Below are 20,088 nucleotides of genomic sequence, written 5' to 3' on the forward strand. Positions count from 1 at the left end.
GCAGCTTTCAACGGCAGGTTCTACTTCAACGGCGGATTCGACGAGCTCGGCGTGCTCGAGTTCACTCCCGCGCCGGCGTTCAGCTCCGTCGCCATCCGCGACGCCATCGAGCAGCCCTTCGGGTTCGAGAAGGTGTTCCTGGTCGAGTCCGGGCAGGGGCTCTTCATGGTCTCCCTGATATCGTTCAGCGACCCCAACGTGGTCCGGATGGACTTCTCGAGGCAGGAGTGGCGCGAGGCCGGGGACATCGGCGGCAGGGCGTTCCTGCTGTCGCCGTGGTACTTCGGCGCCTCGCGCCCGGCGGCGGAGTGCGGGCTGGAGCCGGACTGCGTCTACGCGGCGTACGCGGGGACGAAGCGCCTGGTTTTGTTCAACGTGAAGGACGGGACAATGAGGCTGCAGGACCTGGATGGAGCTCCGGTGTCCAAGCAAGCTTCGTTGATGCTTATTTATTTGTTTTAGGAGCACATTTGTTTCAGGAGCACATTGTTTTCTCTAGCTGTTTTGTAGCCTGTTCTTCAACCATTAATCATCCCGTTGCAATAAGCAAATACCTTATAACTGTCAATGATTCTGGACGCTCCACTCTTATTTCGTTCCTGAAATTCAGACCATGGTAGTTACTGATTTAAAGAGCAAACAAGGTTAAATCTGGTTACATTACGCGTGATTTGTTAGCGACTTGTTCCTTTGATTACCAGTGAGTTTTCTGCTCTCAAGTTGGTTCAGACTCCAGACCTTCAGGAATACCAATATGCTGGGCACCAGATGAAGGTTGGCTGTTTCAGTCAAAGGTTAGACCGTGAAAAGCTGTTTTAAAAAACCCATAAAAAGCTTAATGTAAAAGTTCTAGATTAATTTTTAAAACTTCGTGGAGCCATCATGGTCAATTTTAATAACCGTACTAATAAGGTGAACGCATTTAACCTTTATTATCGTGTAATAAATGATATCATGTGAAGTAATTTAGTTCTGTAATTTCTATGCTCCCAAATCCGCATTCCAGAGCCCAAACCATAAAACAAAAAAAAAACCTCCCTTGCCCCATCCTGTGTTTTCGCCGGACACGCCTCGCGTCAAGGGTCAGCAGAGCCAGATCAGATCCCAAATGACCCCACTGATCCCCATGGACTCAACTAAACAAAACCGAAACGCAAAGCAGGGGCCTCTTCGCAATTCCCACCACCACCACCACCACCGTCACCACCGCCCGCCCCCAGATCCGCCCGGCCGACGCCGCCCCCCTCCGCCGCCCCCGCGGCGGTGAGATCCCCCGCCGTCCCGCCCTGGATTCCGTCGAGAAGATCGTCGAGGACTTCGCCATGGACCTCGCCATCAACCCCTTCTCCTCCGGCACCCGCCTCCGGTGAGTCGCCGTCCTCTCCCGCACCGCGCCCTCCCTCCCCCCTCGGATCTGCTCGTGGCGTGACCGGGCCGGCGTGGGCGTTGCTTACGCAGGGACATGATACGCGCGATACGCGCGTGCAAGACGGCCGCGGAGGAGCGCGCGGTGGTGCGGCGGGAGGGCGCCGCGATACGGGCCGCCATCAGCGAGGGCGACCAGGACTACCGGCACCGGAACATGGCCAAGCTCATGTTCATCCACATGCTCGGCTACCCCACCCACTTCGGCCAGATGGAGTGCCTCAAGCTCCTCGCCGCCGCGGGCTTCCCCGAGAAGCGCATCGGCTACCTCGGGCTCATGCTGCTGCTCGACGAGCGGCAGGAGGTCCTTATGCTCGTCACCAACTCCCTCAAGCAGTATCCGCCAAGCCTGCGCCTACCATTTTTTGTGTTTGCTGATGCTCTTTTGCGCCATTTCTGATTTATGTGCTGATACTAGAGTATTTGGTACTACTTAACGTGGGCAGAGATCTTAACCACTCGAACCAGTTCATTGTGGGGCTTGCACTCTGCGCCCTTGGCAACATATGTTCTGCTGAAATGGCGCGTGATCTGGCACCTGAAGTGGAGAGGCTGTTGCAAAATAGGGACCCTAATACGAAGAAGAAGGTACTCATTTTTTACATGATAGTTTAACTCCTAGTGAAGTCTGTTTGAGCACTTTAATGATATTCCCAATCCAACTGTAACTCTCCTTATAATTCTGCATATGAAAGAGTTAGCTATTAGTAAGATGCTTCAAGGACCAGAACAATTGTTTGCCATTTCACTATTTAGCTGTAACACTACTGGCTCTGTGCTTTAGAGGTAAGCGATAAGCAATAGTGCTGCGAATCATACTCATTTAGATAACAGATATTAGCGCCAATAAATTTGTCATTGAACAGCCCTTATTTTCTTTTAGGGTATTCTTGCTGTCGTCGTCTCATAGCTTACTCCTTGGCATTTCCCCAACTTGGCATTTCATCCTTGACCACTATTTATCCTTTTTGGTTAGCTTGTGAAATGTATACTGTAGAGAAATCTTGTTGATTGTCTAGCTCTTGCTATTTTGTAGGCTGCCTTATGCTCTATAAGGATTGTACGGAAAGTTCCAGACTTGGCAGAAAATTTCATGAGTGCTGCTGCATCATTACTGAAGGAAAAACATCACGGAGTTCTGATATCCGCTGTTCAGCTTTGCACTGAACTCTGTAAAGCCAGCACTGAAGCATTGGAGTACTTGAGGAAGGTAGAGTGCATTCCATTGGAGAGTTATCTACACACATAATGCATGCAATCTTGAAGTTAGATAGCAACAGCTATTTATTTCCCATTACTCATTTGCATTACTGTTTATCCTTGCATGTTTTCCATATTAATAGGCCTGAGAAACGCAGCCATTCTTGTTTTCATTCACATCAGTGAAAGAGACAGTGTTCAAAGAATTTCAAGTTGTTTCCTTAGTCTAAAATCTAAATTGAACCATCATTTTACTTTTGGAAACCTGGCATGATCTTTACTCTATGATGAGACGTGTCACGTGTCCATTGCCTTTAAATAAGCTCGACATTTTTATGTATTTCTCCTTTTTACCATCTATGAAATGTAAGATGTTGATTAGCCATTCCTCCTCTTTACTTGCCTCAATAGATTACATTTTCTGAACTACCCCTACACTGATTTCTAGGCAAACACTGTAGCCTTTTGATCAATGTTGTCTGTTAATTTCCATTATCTATCTCAAATGGCCTGTGAGCAATAACATCATTAGTAATATTAGTTAGAAAATGCGGTGCAACCATGGTAGTTCTTTGTTATTCAATGGCACACCTGATCGATGTTTGATGTGGGCTTTGCCAGTAAGGTGGCTTGTGTGTGTCGTGTTGAAAGCGTGTGTACAGATGTAATAGACCGGCCTTCTAGATAGCAGCTGCTCGCAAAGAAACATTGTCACTGTAGAGAGTTGTAGTGTAGTATAGACTTTCCAAATTCATCAGATGACTTGATTCTTGATAGATGTTGGGTGGTGTGGGTATAGACATGCACCACCCAGGTGTGAATCCTCTCCGACTCGGAATTTAGGTGCTTATTTCTTCTTATTATGGGACCTAGTTCCTCCTAGGTTGGCAACTCTTTTAATCAGATGACTTGAGAGTCAACGCTAACAACCTTTGTTGCTCTCACATTTGTATGTTCCACATCGGGATGCATAGATCTCAAACCTATTCCTTGCTTATTTGGATCATTCATGTCCTGTTACCTTAACACAGATTCCACCATAAACATTCCTATAATAATGTGACCATTTTTTTTTGTGTGCAACCATTCCTTTTGCTGGATCTGCAACAACAACAACAACAACAACAACAACAACAACAACAACAACAACAACAACATAGCCTTTTGTCCCAAGCGAGTTGGGGTAGGCTAGAGATGAAACCCAAAAGACACAAAGGTCATGGTTCAGGCACGTTGATAGCTAGTCTCCAAGCGCTCCTATCCAAAGCTAACTCCTCAGAGATATCCCAATCTTTAAGGTCTCTCTTAACCGACTCGTCCCAAGTCAGATTAGGTCTACCTCTACCCCTCTTTACCTTATCAACACGCTTTAGCACCCCACTACGCACCGGCGCCTCCGGAGACCTCCGTTGGACATGTCCAAACCATCTCAACCGATGTTGGGTAAGTTTCTCCTCAATTGGTGCCACTCCTACCCTTTCCCGAATAGCTTCGTTTCGGACTCTATCCCTCCTTGTGTGCCCGCAAAACCACCGTAACATCCGCATCTCTGCTACACTCAGTTGCTGGACATGTCGCCTTTTTGTAAGCCAACATTCAGCACCGTATAACATCGCCGGGCGAATCGTTGTCCTATGGAACTTACCTTTTAGCCTTTGTGGCACCCTCCTGTCACAGAGGACACTAGAAGCTTGACGCCATTTCAACCAGCCCGCTGAGATTCTATGCCTAACATCTTCATCAATGTCGCCATCCTTTTGTAGCATCGAACCTAAATACCGAAAAATGTCTTTATGGGCCACCACTTGCCCATCGAGACTAACGTCACCACCCTCATGCCTAGATGCGCTGAAATCGCACATCATGTACTCGGTCTTGGTCCTACTAAGTCTGAACCCTTTTGACTCTAATGTGCGTCTCCACAGCTCTAACTTCCTATTTACCCCTGCTCTACTCTCGTCCACTAGCACCACATCATCAGCAAAGTAATCTTATGGGTTTCATATCCATTAGAGTGATTATTTTTTACACTGGTTCGCCAAACCTACCGCAACCCTCCTCCTTTACCCGGGCTTGGGACCGGCTATGTTGAGACGACTCAACAAAGTCTTCCAGTCAACACAGGCGGAGTTTGCTGGATCTGCAACAAAATTAATTTATTTTTCTTCTGTTCTGCGTCGTAGATGATTTTTGACATTGTTGTTGGATGATACCATGAAGATCATTGCGAACTTGCATGTTTATTTGTGGCTATAAATGTACTGACAGAGCCTTCTTGTTGCAGCACTGTCTTGAAGGTTTGGTTCGAATACTGAGAGACGTCTCCAATAGTTCATATGCTCCTGAATACGATATTGCTGGCATTACAGATCCGTTCTTACATATCCGAGTGCTTAAACTCATGCGGATACTGGGCCAAGGAGATGCAGATTGCAGTGAGTACATTAATGATATACTTGCTCAGGTGATTTGTTCATGTTCTGTTTTATACTTGCACAACTACTGGAGCCATTTTCTTTGAATAATCACCACAATTCATGTATTACAATATTATACAACTATAACAATATGAACTCCTAGTAGCACTATCCTGAGTAATTTGTAACTTGTTAATCTCGAAGTGATGCTCATCTAGAGCTTGCTCAGTGAGTTACTACCATTGCGTGTTAGATTCTAAAAACCGTGTCATACGAATGTTGACTTCCTACTATAATTTGTACATTTTCATGGTTATCTTTGCACTTTGCATTCTAAATACTTGGTTTTCTTTTACAGGTTTCAACGAAAACCGAGTCAAATAAGAATGCTGGAAATGCTATTTTATATGAATGTGTTGAGACCATAATGGGCATCGAAGCTACTAGTGGTTTACGTGTGTTGGCAATCAATATTTTGGGTAGATTTTTGTCCAACCGTGATAATAACATAAGGTAAATTTAATCTTGCTTTCAGCCATCTAATATGGTTTTAAAAAATACAGGCCAAAAGGGTGAAAGGGGTTATTTATTTACTTACTGTGGTTTGATGGGCAAGTTATTTGGTCTTGACTTGTTCCTGTAGAGTATGAGCATTTTTTTTATACTCATAGAGAATATGAGCATTATTGTAAGGCTTGGCGGTTACAGTGCTATTCTTTAGACAACAAGAATGGATAAGGCACATAACTGTGTTTTAATAGTATAAAGTGTTTTCTCATCTCTCATCACAAAAATTCTTACTGTATATACTGCCTTTTCAGATATGTTGCCCTGAACATGCTTATGAAGGCCATTGCCGTAGACACACAAGCAGTGCAGAGGCACAGGGCAACCATTTTAGAGTGTGTCAAGGTAAACCAAGCACAATTTGGCAGACTAATGTGATGTGTCTGTTCCTTTTGGCTCTTTCTTCTACATATACGAAGTAAAATATGCTCATCATGTACAATCTTGGAACAATATTCACTAATGAGAGTTTTCTGAGATAAAGTTTTGTTCATTTCTTCATATCTTTAGAAGGAAGTTCTGTCCTGCTTTGTATTTTTCCTGTCTGTCCTTAAGTTATATGCCTAACAAGAGGAAGAACACTAGCTATTTGATCCATGTATAAGTGATTATTATATTTTCATCCATAAAAGCATCCTCAACACACTTTCGATTTATCTGCCTTTGTTTGGATTTGTGCTATTGACCTGTCACTTCCTACCGAACTCCTAGTCTGCTTTTGTACTTAAATATTTTTAATCGCATATGATCTGTCAGGATGCAGATGTCTCCATTCGCAAAAGGGCACTGGAACTTGTCTACCTACTTGTCAATGATACAAATGTAAAGCCTTTGGCTAAGGAGCTTGTTGATTACCTTGAAGTTAGTGATCAAGATTTCAAGGAAGACCTCACTGCCAAGATATGCTCAATAGTTGAAAAGTAAGTTGTTATTTCTGGATCTATCATTTCTCCTTGTTGTAAAATGTTTATGGTTTGTGCAGTTGTGTTTCCTAGGTATGCAATTGGAAGAAAAAAAAAACTGATATGCATGTTCCTTACTGCTCCAATGGTTACAAATATATCCACTGATGTTAGATGTATATTGAAATATAATTGATAATTGACAGGCAATATGGATATTTGGTTGTGCAATGCTTGTTGCATTCTCCTCTGGTACAGTGTCTTTGTTTTCTCTTAGACAGAGGAAAGTGAATGGAATAAGGGAGCATCATTCATTAATACGTGAAGAATTGATTTGTTCTCATTTGAATTCATTACCATATTCTCTCTTTTGAGCCTGCCTAAAGTCTTTAAACATGGTTCTTTCAACACAATATCGTTCTAGTTTTCTGGATGTTATCACCTATCAAAATATACGGATCATACATTATTTCACAGTATGCTAGATGGAATGCTATAGTGTCAATGTTTTAGATCCTTGCCACATAACTTGCAGCACTTCGTTGTCTTTTGCTGCATGCTTTTATTCCTTTTATGTATGGAGCTGCAGTCCTTTGCTAACCCCCCCCCCCCCCCCCCCACCCCCCTTTTTTTGTTCTGATTAACTGCAGCTCATTTTGGTATTTAATTCTTGTGCTCGTATTGGATAATTTTTTATGGAATGATTTATGGGAAATTAATAGTGTTGTGTTTTTTTTGCTAGGTTTTCCCAGGACAAACTATGGTACTTAGACCAGATGTTCAGAGTTTTATCACTGGTACGTGGAGCAGTGCAGCTTTCTGGAGCTCTCATTTTTTTGCTAGATATTAATTCTACATCTATACAATTTTCTTTTCCTGATTACTGGTGTTCTCAGTAAAATACTCTTTATGTTTTCTAGCGAAAGTTCTCAATCCACAGTGTTAGGGAGTAGTTACCAAATCCCCGCGTTTTCAACACCTTTCCGATCCGATAACTCCACCTGTGAAAAGACTCAAGACTAACCAAACCAGAATGCTGGTAGCCAAATTATTTATCATATTTACGCGCTGTTGTTACTATATGATTTACCTTCACCCAATCAAATATCTAAGTCTGTAAATTTATGAGCATGAATTTCTTTTGCACTGGTAAATTAGAAATCCATATTGTTGTTTAACTCTTTTATCCACAGGCTGGAAATTACGTGAAGGATGATGTATGGCATGCTCTTATAGTTCTAATGAGTAATGCATCTGAACTTCAAGGATATTCAGTCAGGTCATTATATAAAGCATTGCTAGCATGTGGTGAGCAGGTATGGAGAAATAATTAGTGTTCTTTGTAATATATACTATTGGATTATGTATCTAATGGGCATAGACCTCTTCTATGTTGGTATGTTTAGGAAAGTTTAGTTAGGGTGTCTGTTTGGTGCATCGGTGAATATGGAGAAATGCTGGTGAACAATATTAGTATGTTGGACATGGAGGAACCGATCACGGTGAGTTGAAAGTTCTTGTTAGTCATCTCTATTTGGTGATACACTTTCTATTGAGAAGATGACGAACACTGCACAGATAATTCCATTTTATATCATTACATATTCTTGTTACTTTCTATATGCAAAATAATTTGTTAGTTATGTTCAAACTGTTCCAACTTCAGTGTATATATATATGAAGTTGATAAATGGTAACTCCAGGATGAGCTAAAATCTTCTCACAGTATCCTCCCTTGTGATCTTGCAATTACTTATTGTATCTGTAATGGCTGTTATCAGGAGAAGTTACACGATCATTTGTTTACTCACGTAGCTGCATATATGGTTGATTGCAGAATTTTGCCTTTATAGAGTATATCGCTTTAGCCTCTTTCACTTGTTGCCCTTTCTCTTTATGTATTTCATTTAGGAGCATTGCACTTCAAATCTAGTGTCAAACTGTGTAGCCAATTTCCGATCTTGTTCAGGTAACAGAATCTGATGCTGTGGATGCTGTAGAGGTTTCTCTTAAACGCTACTCTGCAGATGTTACTACTAGGGCTATGTGTCTCGTCTCTCTTTTGAAGCTTTCCTCCCGGTTTCCACCAACCTCAGAGTAAGTTATTGTTGAGCTGGACATTGTGTCATAGTCATCGTAAAATACTCTATACCATAGTGGGCAACCTACCAGTTGACTCAACTACACAGTTCCTTTCTGTATGAAGTAGCAGAGTTTGGCTGTCTTGATTCACATGGAGTTTGTTTTAAATCTGCTATGGTTAAAGATTTTCATATTCTAATTTTCTCCCTGTATTTGTGAATGAACACATGAGCTTACCAATCATTAAACAAGAAAGCACTAAGTTCTGAATTTTCACTAGGTCAGATCAATAAATAGTCCATGACTGTTTGGTAATTGGGGTCTGTACATCACATAATTTCTTGTGAACTGGTTTCATTGTTTTGTCAGTAAGAACTATATTGAAGACAGAAGAGCTGATAATGTAACAATCATTGTTTTGCTTTGTTTACATGCAATATCAGCTTCATTTCAAGTCTATGTTTGTTACCTTGTTTTGCATGCCTTGAATCAAGTTCACTTTTGCTCAGTAATACATTGTAAAGTGATTGTATGATTTCATCATTTTTTTTGTGGTTGTGTCGCCAGGAGGATAAAAGAAATAGTTGCTCAGAATAAAGGGAATACTGTGCTTGAATTGCAGCAAAGATCTATTGAATTCAGTTCCATCATACAAAGACATCAATCTATAAAGTGAGTGCCAGATTCCTATTATTGAGGATACTTTTGTGTTACCATATTTTTTATATTAAAAATGGTAATATGGACAATGCTGGTATATGTGCAGATCATCTTTACTTGAACGCATGCCTGTATTGGATGAAGCTAATTATTTGGTGAAGAGAGCTGCTTCTACACAGGCCACAGTTTCATCAGTAAAATCCGCTCCAGCAGTCACTCCTGGAGGCCAACCTAAGCTTCCAAATGGTGTAGCAAAGCCACCAGCAGCTCCTTTAGCTGATTTGCTTGATTTGAGTTCCGATGATACCCCAGTGACTACTTCGGCACCTACTACAGCGCCTAATGATTTTCTACAGGACCTTTTGGGCATTAGCTTGACTGACTCATCCCCTGCAGGTCTTATCTTGGCTATTTACCTTTCATAAGGATCTGCTTCTGTTTCTTCTCGTTTTGCGCAAGCAAATCAAGTTATGATTTATCGCATATTTATTATCTTTGGGCACAAAGTCCACGCTTGGTTTTAATTATGTCAGTAGTTCATGCATTGCTGCCCTATAAATGGGTTTAAACCTTGTCGAGTGCATCTTGTTTTTGACTGTTCAAGATCATGGCAACTCCATGTAGCTTAATCTCTGCTGAACGGGCTCTTATATATTGGTCCATTATGCTGTTTGTGGCATTGTATGTTGAAGTGTTGCTTTCTGGTGTATGTCTAGGTGGAGCTCCATCCACAAGCACGGACATTCTAATGGATCTTCTATCTATTGGTTCAACTCCTGTACAAAATGGCCCACCAACATCAAACTTCATCCCTCCTGGCATTGGTAAAACAAAGTCATGATATAAGATTGAAAATTTGGTTTTGAGTTTTTGTCATTCATGCTTATTTTTCTCTCTCTGTGCAGCAGAAACCAAATCTGTTGCTGTTACACCTCAAGTTGTGGATCTTCTTGATGGTTTGTCCTCGAGCACGTCTCTTCCTGGTTAGCTCCAGTTACTTGATTATCCCATACAATGGAAAGTCGCAAGTGCCCCCTAAAAGTCACTGAGTTTGATTTCCCTTCCATATCAAACTCAAGGTGATTCAAAGGGCGGCTTTTGCATTTTCCTACTGATTATGTAACATTTTTTATAATGACAAAAAATTTACTGTTACGCGATTTGCCTGCCTGCCTGCCAGATGAGAATGCAGCTTACCCAACAATCACAGCATTCCAGAGTGCAACCTTGAGGATAACATTCAGCTTCAAAAAGCAGCCTGGGAAACCTCAGGAGACCACAATTAATGCTACCTTCACAAATTTAGCAACTACCACATTCACAGATTTCATCTTCCAGGCAGCTGTGCCAAAGGTAGTATTCATCTCTGACACTTGCGCACACTCCAGACAAGAGATATTTGAATAAATAGTTGACATACAAATCAACTTGATTAGTTTATGCTGTAAATCTTGTAATAACTCAATTCATTGTTATTGAAAGCCATCAATGATCCTGGTAAGCTATAGAGTATAGACCTTTTTGTAGCCAAGCACTGCTGTCATGATTAGTTTGGATTCAGTTAGTAAAATTTTCTGTAGATATTGTTGACAGATAATCTTGTTCACGTCTGACATTAAAAAGGTTGTAGTATCCTAACTCTAGGTATGCAGCTCACTTTTCTCATCCAAATCTGTATTCCAGTTCATCCAGTTGCGTTTGGACCCAGCTAGCAGCAGCACTCTTCCTGCCAGTGGAAACGGATCAGTTACGCAAGGCCTCTGTGTCACTAACAACCAGCATGGACAGGTATGTCAAGAGATCCCCCACCCCCCAATGACTTAACCATTTTTCCTGTTTCTTTTACTTCTGAACTAAATTGATACATAAAAGAGCCTATGTAACTGGTAACTCTGTTTTCACATGCCCCTGTGAAAATTATAAATTAGAAAATCAAGTTTACATGACGCACTTTTTATTTGATAATAGTAAGGTAGTTGAATTTCTGCTCTCAAAGTAGAACAAGAATGTTTGTCTTTCCACTCTGGTAATCTGATTCTGGATTATTTGCTTCATAGAAACCACTTGCGATGCGTATCCGGATGTCTTACAAAGTGAATGGCGAGGACAGGCTAGAACAAGGGCAAATCAGCAACTTTCCTGCTGGGTTGTAGAGCCCCACCTGTCTATAATGTCGCGGTTGCTCTTTCAGCGTGCTTCAGGCAAGGTGTTTCCTTGTTCTTAACCATTTCTCTTACTTTTGCTTGCCTGTTAGTGAGTTGTGTACACTGCTAGTTGGTTTTGGCCATTCATTCTTGCTTTATATATAGTGTACAGTAGATGGCAGTGATCAATGATGTATCCTCAGTTTTGCCGAAATGTATTCATATGTTGATGTATATCATACCGAGGGTAACCAAAAATTTTCACCCTATCCCTCATATCAAGCAGCAAAGGAATATGTTGTATCATGATTCCCCGCAATGTAATTATTTATTTGTCTAATCGAGCTCATACAGGCTTATAATTCAGAGTAATTATTTTTTATTTTACAAGCCCAAAACTTAGCACCTCTTTCTGAGCAATTGAAGGGCGATTCGCGTAAACTTTTTACCGTGGCACAAATCCGTCACTCATAATTTGAACACTCAAGTTTTACATTGGAAGTACAGATATGTTTGGTCTGATTCGATGGTCCTCAACTTTGCTCTTGTTTAGTTGCAAAAACTTTTGGAATTTTGGTACTGTAGTACTTTCGTTTGTATTTGGGACTAAATATTATCCGATCATGGGTTAACTAGGTTTAAAAGATTCATCTCGTAAATTAAAGACAAACTGTGTAATTAGTTATTTTATTTAGTTATATTTAATATTTCATATATGTGTTCAAAAATTCGATGTGATGGAGAATTTTGTAAAGTTTTGAAATTTCGGATACAACTAAATAAGGGCTTTATATGGCTGTACGGAGAGCATCAGGGGGCGGAGCCCAGACCAATGGGTCATGTCTATCAAATGATGAGGTCATCAAGCATTATTAACAACTGCGAACAGTGATTTCTATTGCTTTTTTCAAAATTCGTTAGGGTCGGCTGAGGCCATGTTTAGTTCTCAAAATTTTTCAAGATTTTCTGTCATATTAAATTTTTGGACACATGCATGGAGCATTAAATGTAGTTTAAAAAATAATCAATTGTACAGTTTAGCTGTAAATAATGAGATGAATTTTTAAGCCTAATTAGTCTATAATTAAATATTAATTGTTAAATAACAACGAAAGTGCTACAGTTTTAAAAATCTAAAATTTTTCACCAACTAAAAAGTCCCGAGCATGGTCTGCGCGCAGAGTTTTTCTCGGTGCATTGTCAGACATTTGCGCTGCACACGATACCTTCGTAGTCAACATCAGACTGATTGCACAAGTGCAGTGTGACATGGCCTGTTTGGATGACACTAGCACAAAAAGGAATCTTGCCTGCATGAAGCACTAAATGAAGTGTATTTATAAAATTTTTTTACGAATGGGTGTAACTTTTCGCGACGAATCTAATGATGGTAATTAATCGATGATTGACTACAGTGATGCTACAGTAACTAATCTCTAATCATACGTTCAAAGGCTTCATTAGATTCGTCTCGATAAGTAGCGCAGGGGTTGTGAAGTTAGTTTTGCAAACTGCTTTTATTTAATACTTCTAATTATTAGTCAAAATTTGTGCTACTCATGCTACTGGAGTAAACAAACAGGGCCAGCAGAACTTGTTTCCCCATGTGGCATGCCCTAGACCTGTAATCTGGTAGAAACGTAACTGCGCTGAGAAACCTTTTTACTGTCATTTGTCACCTTGCTTAGGCATGTTCGCACGCCGGAGTTTTGCTGGTCCATTCCAAATTTCCAATTTACCCCTCTACTGTACTTCTAACAAGTCCCGTTTACAGTTATACCACCACCAAATAAACCCTCTTTTTTTTTTGAGGGCAACCAAATAAACCCTCTTTAACCACCTCAGATTTTTCTTAAGTAACTGACCAATCTCCCTCCTCTCCACACTCTTCTACATACATCTATCAAATGGTCGTCTGCTACTCAAATCAGCATGACAAACCTAGCCCCAGATCACAAGCCAAGCATGTCAAACCCGAAGCCCCCCCAACTCTCATCTCATGACACGACCACACACGCGATTAGTCTAGCTGCATCAGCCTAGTCGAGCAGTGATAAATGCTAATCGCACAGCCGTGCAACGAGCACACTGAATGCGGCCTACGATGGCGAGGCATCTTCGCCATCGCATTGAAGGGTTAGCAGTACTTGCTGTCCGTTTAATAGCAGATATTGACACGTAACCGCACACGCTTAGGACCAGCGCCTCACATGCAGGGTTACCGGTCAAACCGGACCGGTTCCGGTTCCGGCCGGTACCCAACCGGCCAAAATTCAAATTTTAAATTTGAATTCAAAAAATGAAAAATTCCCAAAAAATTCCTAAAAATACTTTAAGGTGTGATGAATCTAATGGTGTCAAATTTTCTCAAAAATTCATTCATTTAGTATAGTTTGTGGAAATTTAAAGTTAAATCAAAAAAGAAAAAGAAAAAAATGGGCCGGCCCATGAAGGCCCACCGATCAAACCGGTCAAACCGGCCGGTAAACCGGTCAAACCGGTCGGTAAACCGGTAAAACCGGCCGGTAAACCGGTTGCACGGGAGCTTTTGAATTTCAAACCGGTCAAACCGACCGGTAAACCGGTAAAACCGGCCGGTAAACCGGTCAAACCGGCCGGTAAACCGGTCGGAACCGGTTGCACGGGAAAATTTGAATTTATTTGAATTTAGATTTGAATTCAACCGGTTTCCACCGGTTACCGGCCTAACCGGTCCGGTAAACCGGTACCGGAGGGCGGTGGTAACCGGTTTCCGGTTGGTAAATAAAACCCTGCTCACATGCCGCTGCAGTCAAGAAGAAGAGGGAGAGCGGGCTAGTAGACGTTAAACACGAGACACCCGCGTCTCTCTCTCTCTCGGCGATTCAGATTTCGGAACGCTACAGTCCAAGCAGTCCAGCACTAACCAGCAGGGACGTTGTCTGGTTAAGTATGGCTATTTTCTTAAAAAAAAGTTTGTGTTCTTGCAGCCGTTTTTCTAATCGACCTGTTGCAGCTTTCTTGGGTTTGCAGTGCAGTGTGGATCGCCTGCAGAATCTGTGACCAGTAGTTCGGTAGATGCATCGGCCGCACCTGTCACGGAAGCCAGGAAACCTCTCCTGTTAACGTCACATTACTCGCAGGGTCGCAACACCAGTTAAGAAATGGTATAAACATGATCCCGTGAGGTCTCAGTCCTAACAAAAGCTTCTTTGATTTGATCCGGCCTGACTTTTACGGCTCTGAAAAATTGGAGTGGTTGAGCTGCACTGGAATGAGTCCTGCGCTGCGATTTCCTCTCTTTTTTTCTCTCTCTCTCCACTCGCTATTTTCAAAGAAGGGTCCTGAATATTAATTTCCTATGCGTGCAAGTGTACGGTCACTTGTGCTTTACAAGTCCTGGTGATGGCTTGAAGATGGAGCAAGGGTACTACACTGTATAAGCACTTGCTTGCTAAGGCAAGAATCTGCCATTTAAAACCTATCAATCTCCCAATTTGTTTTTTTTTGTCAAGTATCTTACTGAAAATGCGAGCAAAGAGGCTGGCGAATAGCAAATGAACAAAGTATAATCCGCGCACGCGCGCGCGCGCGCGCACACGCACACACACACACACACACACACACACACACACACACACACACACACGATGACACGAAGTCCATCGTGCACCTAGAAAGCTAAGATCATCGCTACCACACGCAAATGTGATTTTGTAAGAGGAACGAATGGCTATGAACAGATTCACCGGCTCAACAAAGTCCGGAGCACGCACCACCACACACGTTCTCTGCGTCACGAATCCCCGGGGCTCCGCCTAGGCCACGGCAGCCGGCCGTTCATCGCCGGCGAGTCGTCGGACGCGAGCACGGGCAGCTTCCCCTTGCCGCTCCGCGGCCACTGCCAAATCTTGGACACCGAGAAGCTGTCGCCCTTGCTGCCGGCGCCGATCCTCTTCCCCTCGGTGCCCGCGGCGGCCTCCGTGCCGGCGGGGTTGGCGCCGGCGCCTCTGAGCCTGGCCCCGGCCCTGGCATGGCCGTCGCCGTGCCTCCTGTGGACGGACACCTGCAGGCTCGCCTCGGCGAGGACGTACTGGTAGGAGCCCATGGAGTAGCACCGCCTGGCGTCCAGGCTGCTGCTGCTCGTCTCGCCGCCCTCCCTGGTCACAATGCCGGCCCCGTCGTGGACGGCGACGGGCGCCGCCCTGGCCAGGTTCTTGAACTTGCCGAGGCGCACCGGGAGCACGGCGTCCTCGCGCTTCCACCCGCCGTCGTCGCCGAACGAGCCGAGCAGCGCGGCGGCGTCGGCGACGAGCGCGCACCGGCAGAGCGGGCACGTGGAGTTGGAGAGCAGCCAGGTGTCGATGCAGTCGATGTGGAACGCGTGCCCGCACAGCGGCAGCAGCCGGAGCCGGTCGTCGCCGGCGAACTCGCACAGGCAGACCGCGCAGTCGAACGGCTCCTTGGCGCCGGCGCCGGCGCCCACCACCTCCCGGTACAGGAACACCGGGAGCGCGTCGATGACGTCCTGGTCCAGCCCGGCGTCGTGCAGGTGGAACAGCTGCTGCAGCTGCCTCTGCAGCGCCGACTCCTCCCCGCCGCCGCCGACCCCGTCGGCGCCACCCTCCGCCCCCTCGCGCGCGCGGCCGCGCCGTCGCAAGCACCTGACCAAGATATGCAGCAGCCCGGAGACGAGCAGCACGACGGCCACTATCACCAAGATGGACACCACCGCGGGGCCAATCCTCGAGCCATGGCCGCCGGAGGACGCCCCGCTGCCGTCCTGCTTCTTGACCTCCCCGGCGACGGCGAGGCCCGCGGCCAATCCTAACAGCAGCATCTCCTCGTCCTGCTCGTTGCCCAGACCGCCCCGGGCAACGCGCTGCTCATCTCGTGCACTAAACCCCGACGCCTTTTGAGCTGAGCCGAGCCGGAGCAGCTAGGAGTGGTAGCTTCTCGGATGCTGGCTCAACTTGCAGCAGGTGCAAGGGTCCAAGCAAAGCAATTAGCTGATGAGGGAAAGGCCAAGGCCAAGGCTTGTGAAGTGTGACGAGCCCATGCTTATATGTAAATGGGGGGAACACGAACACACAGTCACGCAAGCAACCAAACCAACCCAACAAAAGTGGCAGAGCGTACGTGTCTTTCTTCTGCGCGCTGCAAAGGTAAAGGACTGAGCTACGAGTCCACTACTAATCCAGTTCTTTTCTATTGACATTTTTTTGCATTACACTTACACCAAACCACAACTTTGAGGACAACTTTTACACATTTCTTTTACTTTTTTTCCCCAAGTGATGTAAACCAACTTGTTTCAACCACCACTGTAGTCTGTACCCCCTTAACCAACATGCCATATATACACCTACTACTAATAAACTTACATCCTGGTTAAATAATGATTTAATGACAAATATTGAAATGCAGCAGGTGGCAGCCATATAAAAAAATCTTGAGATTCTTGGTTACCAGGCATAATGGGATAAAGAAGAAGGAAGGAACAAAGATATGATCTCTGAACCTTTCTGCAAGGTTGGTACTGTGTTCTTTTCTTCACATCTTCGGCCTTTGGGCTTTCCAGCTTTGGACGGGGGTTGACCGGGCCATGAGGCTGCGGTTAGAAGGCCATTTTCTCGAGCAAAAGGAGCAAGGAACCCGGGCCGCGATTGGGACGCCTGCCTTGCGGTCTTGTTCTTTCCTCCCTCGGGTGGGGGTTGCAAAGAAAAAGCCAAGAAAGCAAGAAATGCCCGGGGGGTGGAGAGGGAGCGAGCGAAAAGTGGAAAAATGGTGCGATCTCCGTGGGGCGACGCTCGTGCTTGTTGTCAGTGGAAATTCGGAGGATATTTTCGTTCCGGTGTCGGATGAGATGAGACCAGGGTTTCAGCTCAGTTCTCCATGGAGAGTTCAGATTTTTGTGCGAGGGGGAAGTGGTTGCGTTGCGTGCGTGGCGGCCCGACCTCTCGTCTGCCTCCAACTGCGATGTGCGTCAGGGCGTCGCCACGCCGCACGTGTGATGTGGCTGAGATCTTGGATGGCGATCAGGTTGTGAATTTGGGACCAAACAGAAAAGGCTTCGACTGGACAGACCCTATCAACTGCGGACTGCCACCTAAAACCTCTGAATTATTCCATCTCTCTTGTAGTATCTCTCTCTCTCACCCACACACACAAAACACTGCTATGTCATGGATACAATGTTATTGATACTCATGCCAAGATCATGTACATTGTGCACATCATACAGATACAGAATGATCCAGCACCTTGAAGCCGTATTTGCACGATTTCTGCAGTCACCGTCAGGTACAAATTGAAAACTCTCGGTCGAAGAGACAAGTCAACAACTCTTACAAAGGCATCAATGCACACAGGTTCCTTCCTACCTACTCAGGATGGCAACGGGGCTAATGGGCTTGGGGACCTGCGGGGATCCGCCCCGTTTGGGGCGGATACGGGGCTGAAAATTCCCCCACGGGGCTAACGGGGCGTGGCCCCGAAATTTAGCGGGACGGGTTCGGGGAATAGTTTGGACCCGTGGGGACCCGTGGAGCCCCGAAGAAAAAAAGAAATAGCCCAGTAAGGCCCAGTCCATCAAAACCAACCCTAACTGTGAATCGTCATCCTCCCGTCCTCTGCCTCACGACATCGCATCCGCCTCGCACCTGGCCCGCCGCTGCCGTCTCCGTCTCGTGCCTCCTCCTCCACTGCCACCTCCGCCTCGCACCTCCCCCTCCGCCGGCACTTCGCGTCCATCCCGCCGCCGTCGCCTCGCGCCTGGCCCGCCGCCGCCTCCTTGCATCCCACACGCCGCCGCCGTCACCTCGCGTCCCGCCAGCCACCGCTGCTGCCGCCTCGCGTCCCGCCCGCCACCGCCGTCGCCGCGTTCATTCATCCCGCCGTCGTCGAGCATTCGTCCAGCCCGCCGCCGAGCCTCGGCTTCCATCCCCACGGAGCCCCATCGGGGATCGGGGATCCGCGGGGAACGGGGCCGGGGATCAATTTGGCCCCGTTAAGCCTTTCGTGGCCGGGGCAGGGAACGCCGTTCGGGGATCGGGGCGGGGACGGGGATCGCTCCCCCGGCCCCGACCCGCCCCGTTGCCACCGTGACTACCTACGCCTGCAGCAGCTCAACAACACCCATCTAAAAACCCCAAGAGTTCCACGGCAACCAACCGACGAGATGCTGCGGCGTCGTTGCCACCAGGAGGACCGGTAGTCCCGTGCCGTCGCGCCCCCACATTGTTTGTTCTGTTGGTGCTCCCGTCCCGGGCCCCCTCCCTGCTGCTGCCGCGTTGACGATTGTGGCCGCGTCACCCCATAGCGATCCGCTCGGTTGGGGTTGGGCCCTCCCCCACCCCACCCCCGCGCCGGCGTGCCGTCCCGTCCGTGCGCCCAAGGTCCCCGTACCTGCCAGTTCGTTCCCTGCCGGGTTGTCGCCTCGATGCTTTTGTGCGCACCACGCGCGCCCGTGCGGGTGCGCCACTGGGTGTGTTTGGTTACTACAGTGAATTTTACGCGCACGTTTTTCGATAAAAGAATCTCGCATGCATGAAGTACTAAATGAAGTCTATTTGTAAAATCTTTTTAGGTATGAGCGTAACTTTTCGTGATGAATCTAATGACAATAATTAATTGATCATTTGCTACAGTGATGCTACAGTGATCTTTCTCTAAACATGCGGTCAAAGGCCTCATTAGATTCGTCTCGTGATTTATACGAAGGATTGTGGAGGTGGTTTTGTAATTATACTTCATTTAATACTTTAAATTTGTGGTTGGATCAAAAGATTTTCGCGAAATTTTTTTTGTACCCCAAACCAAACACGACGCGAGGCCCCCGACGCCCGACTGCCCGAGCTCGTCCCCAGACAATAAACAACCCGCTAGCCTCGTACTCGCTGTGTCTCCGTACGATCTTTGCTGGGGCCCGGCAGGAGTTACGAATCGCTGGCCGGCCTGTCACGTCGTTTCGTTCACGCACTCGCAGGTCGCAGCCTGCACCGAACGCCGTACGCCGGCCGCGTAAAGAGAGCATGGTGGAATGGCGGCAAGCTGAAGACGTGCCGTGCCCATGACGTGGTGACTGCCATTGATGGTTGTAGTTACTGCTCTCTCCGTTTCAAATTATAAATCATTTCAAAAAATTTGAAAAGTCAAATCATCTCAATATTTAATTAAAATTATAGAAAGAAACATAAAGATTTATAACATCAAATAGGTATACTATGAAAATATAACTAATAAAGAATCTAATGATATTTAATTGATATCGTAAATATTATTATTTTGTTGTATAAATTTAATCAAACTTGAAAAAATTTGACTCTCCAAAATTCTTAAAATAACTTGTAATTTGGAACAGAGGGAGTAGCAGGTAGCAGCTGGTGATGGGGCCATCTAATTTACGGTCGCGCAAGAGAATCGATTCGTCCAGGCGATTTCCGACAAGGTAGCGATTTCCGAAAACAATGGTTCCTCCACGTGACTGTTCTCTTTCCGCAGTGGTCCGTTGGACCGTTCTCTTTTATTGTCAGCTGGACCGTTCTCTTTTATCCTTCTACATTTGTTTCGGGACGTGGGAAAATGGGTGTAATCATTGGGTGGGGGGAGTGAAAATAAAAAGTAAGTTTTATTTTTAATATTTAACTATTAATTGACGAATGACATAATTTATTGCGTGGGAAATTTGTTGTTGTAAAATTCCGAAATGTC

At 45.4% G+C, this 20,088-nt stretch overlaps 2 protein-coding genes across 6 annotated transcripts; one reads left to right on the forward strand and one right to left on the reverse strand.

Moving 5' to 3' along the window:
• The first annotated feature begins 1,144 nt into the window (after positions 1 to 1,144).
• Positions 1,145 to 11,779, forward strand: LOC120669648 (AP-1 complex subunit gamma-2-like). 5 transcript variants are annotated; one of them, XM_039949454.1, is made up of 19 exons: positions 1,145 to 1,366; positions 1,459 to 1,761; positions 1,872 to 2,013; positions 2,462 to 2,635; positions 4,910 to 5,089; positions 5,401 to 5,555; positions 5,864 to 5,954; positions 6,366 to 6,529; positions 7,254 to 7,308; positions 7,705 to 7,827; positions 7,918 to 8,013; positions 8,481 to 8,608; positions 9,161 to 9,265; positions 9,360 to 9,649; positions 9,970 to 10,077; positions 10,159 to 10,236; positions 10,434 to 10,606; positions 10,937 to 11,041; positions 11,311 to 11,737. In XM_039949454.1, exons 1-19 carry the CDS (start codon positions 1,323 to 1,325, stop codon positions 11,404 to 11,406), a joined length of 2,610 nt encoding a protein of 869 aa, XP_039805388.1. In that variant the 5' UTR covers positions 1,145 to 1,322; the 3' UTR covers positions 11,407 to 11,737. The 5 variants fall into 5 exon arrangements, with proteins under 5 accessions (XP_039805388.1, XP_039805389.1, XP_039805390.1 ...); XM_039949455.1 differs by having other exon boundaries at positions 1,146 to 1,366; positions 10,162 to 10,236; XM_039949456.1 differs by having other exon boundaries at positions 1,190 to 1,366; positions 10,159 to 10,209; positions 11,311 to 11,779.
• A 3,284-nt stretch (positions 11,780 to 15,063) lies between these two features.
• LOC120671015 (RING-H2 finger protein ATL46-like) lies at positions 15,064 to 17,658 on the reverse strand. The gene has a single exon (XM_039951234.1). The coding sequence runs from the start codon at positions 16,214 to 16,216 to the stop codon at positions 15,173 to 15,175; it is 1,044 nt and encodes a 347-aa protein (XP_039807168.1). The 5' UTR covers positions 16,217 to 17,658; the 3' UTR covers positions 15,064 to 15,172.
• Positions 17,659 to 20,088: the final 2,430 nt, after the last annotated feature.

The sequence above is a fragment of the Panicum virgatum genome, chromosome 4N (assembly GCF_016808335.1).
Source record: "Panicum virgatum strain AP13 chromosome 4N, P.virgatum_v5, whole genome shotgun sequence".
Lineage (NCBI taxonomy): Eukaryota > Viridiplantae > Streptophyta > Magnoliopsida > Poales > Poaceae > Panicum > Panicum virgatum.

Bases quoted from the DNA above. Each gene is read 5' to 3' on its own strand.
- LOC120669648 (XM_039949454.1), top strand. From the start codon at position 1,323: ATGGACCTCGCCATCAACCCCTTCTCCTCCGGCACCCGCCTCCG. The intron at 5,556-5,863 runs GTAAATTTAATC...CTGCCTTTTCAG, and splicing joins AACCGTGATAATAACATAAG to ATATGTTGCCCTGAACATGC. The intron at 10,237-10,433 runs GTTAGCTCCAGT...CCTGCCTGCCAG, and splicing joins CTCGAGCACGTCTCTTCCTG to ATGAGAATGCAGCTTACCCA.
- LOC120671015 (XM_039951234.1), bottom strand. From the start codon at position 16,216: ATGCTGCTGTTAGGATTGGCCGCGGGCCTCGCCGTCGCCGGGGAGGTC.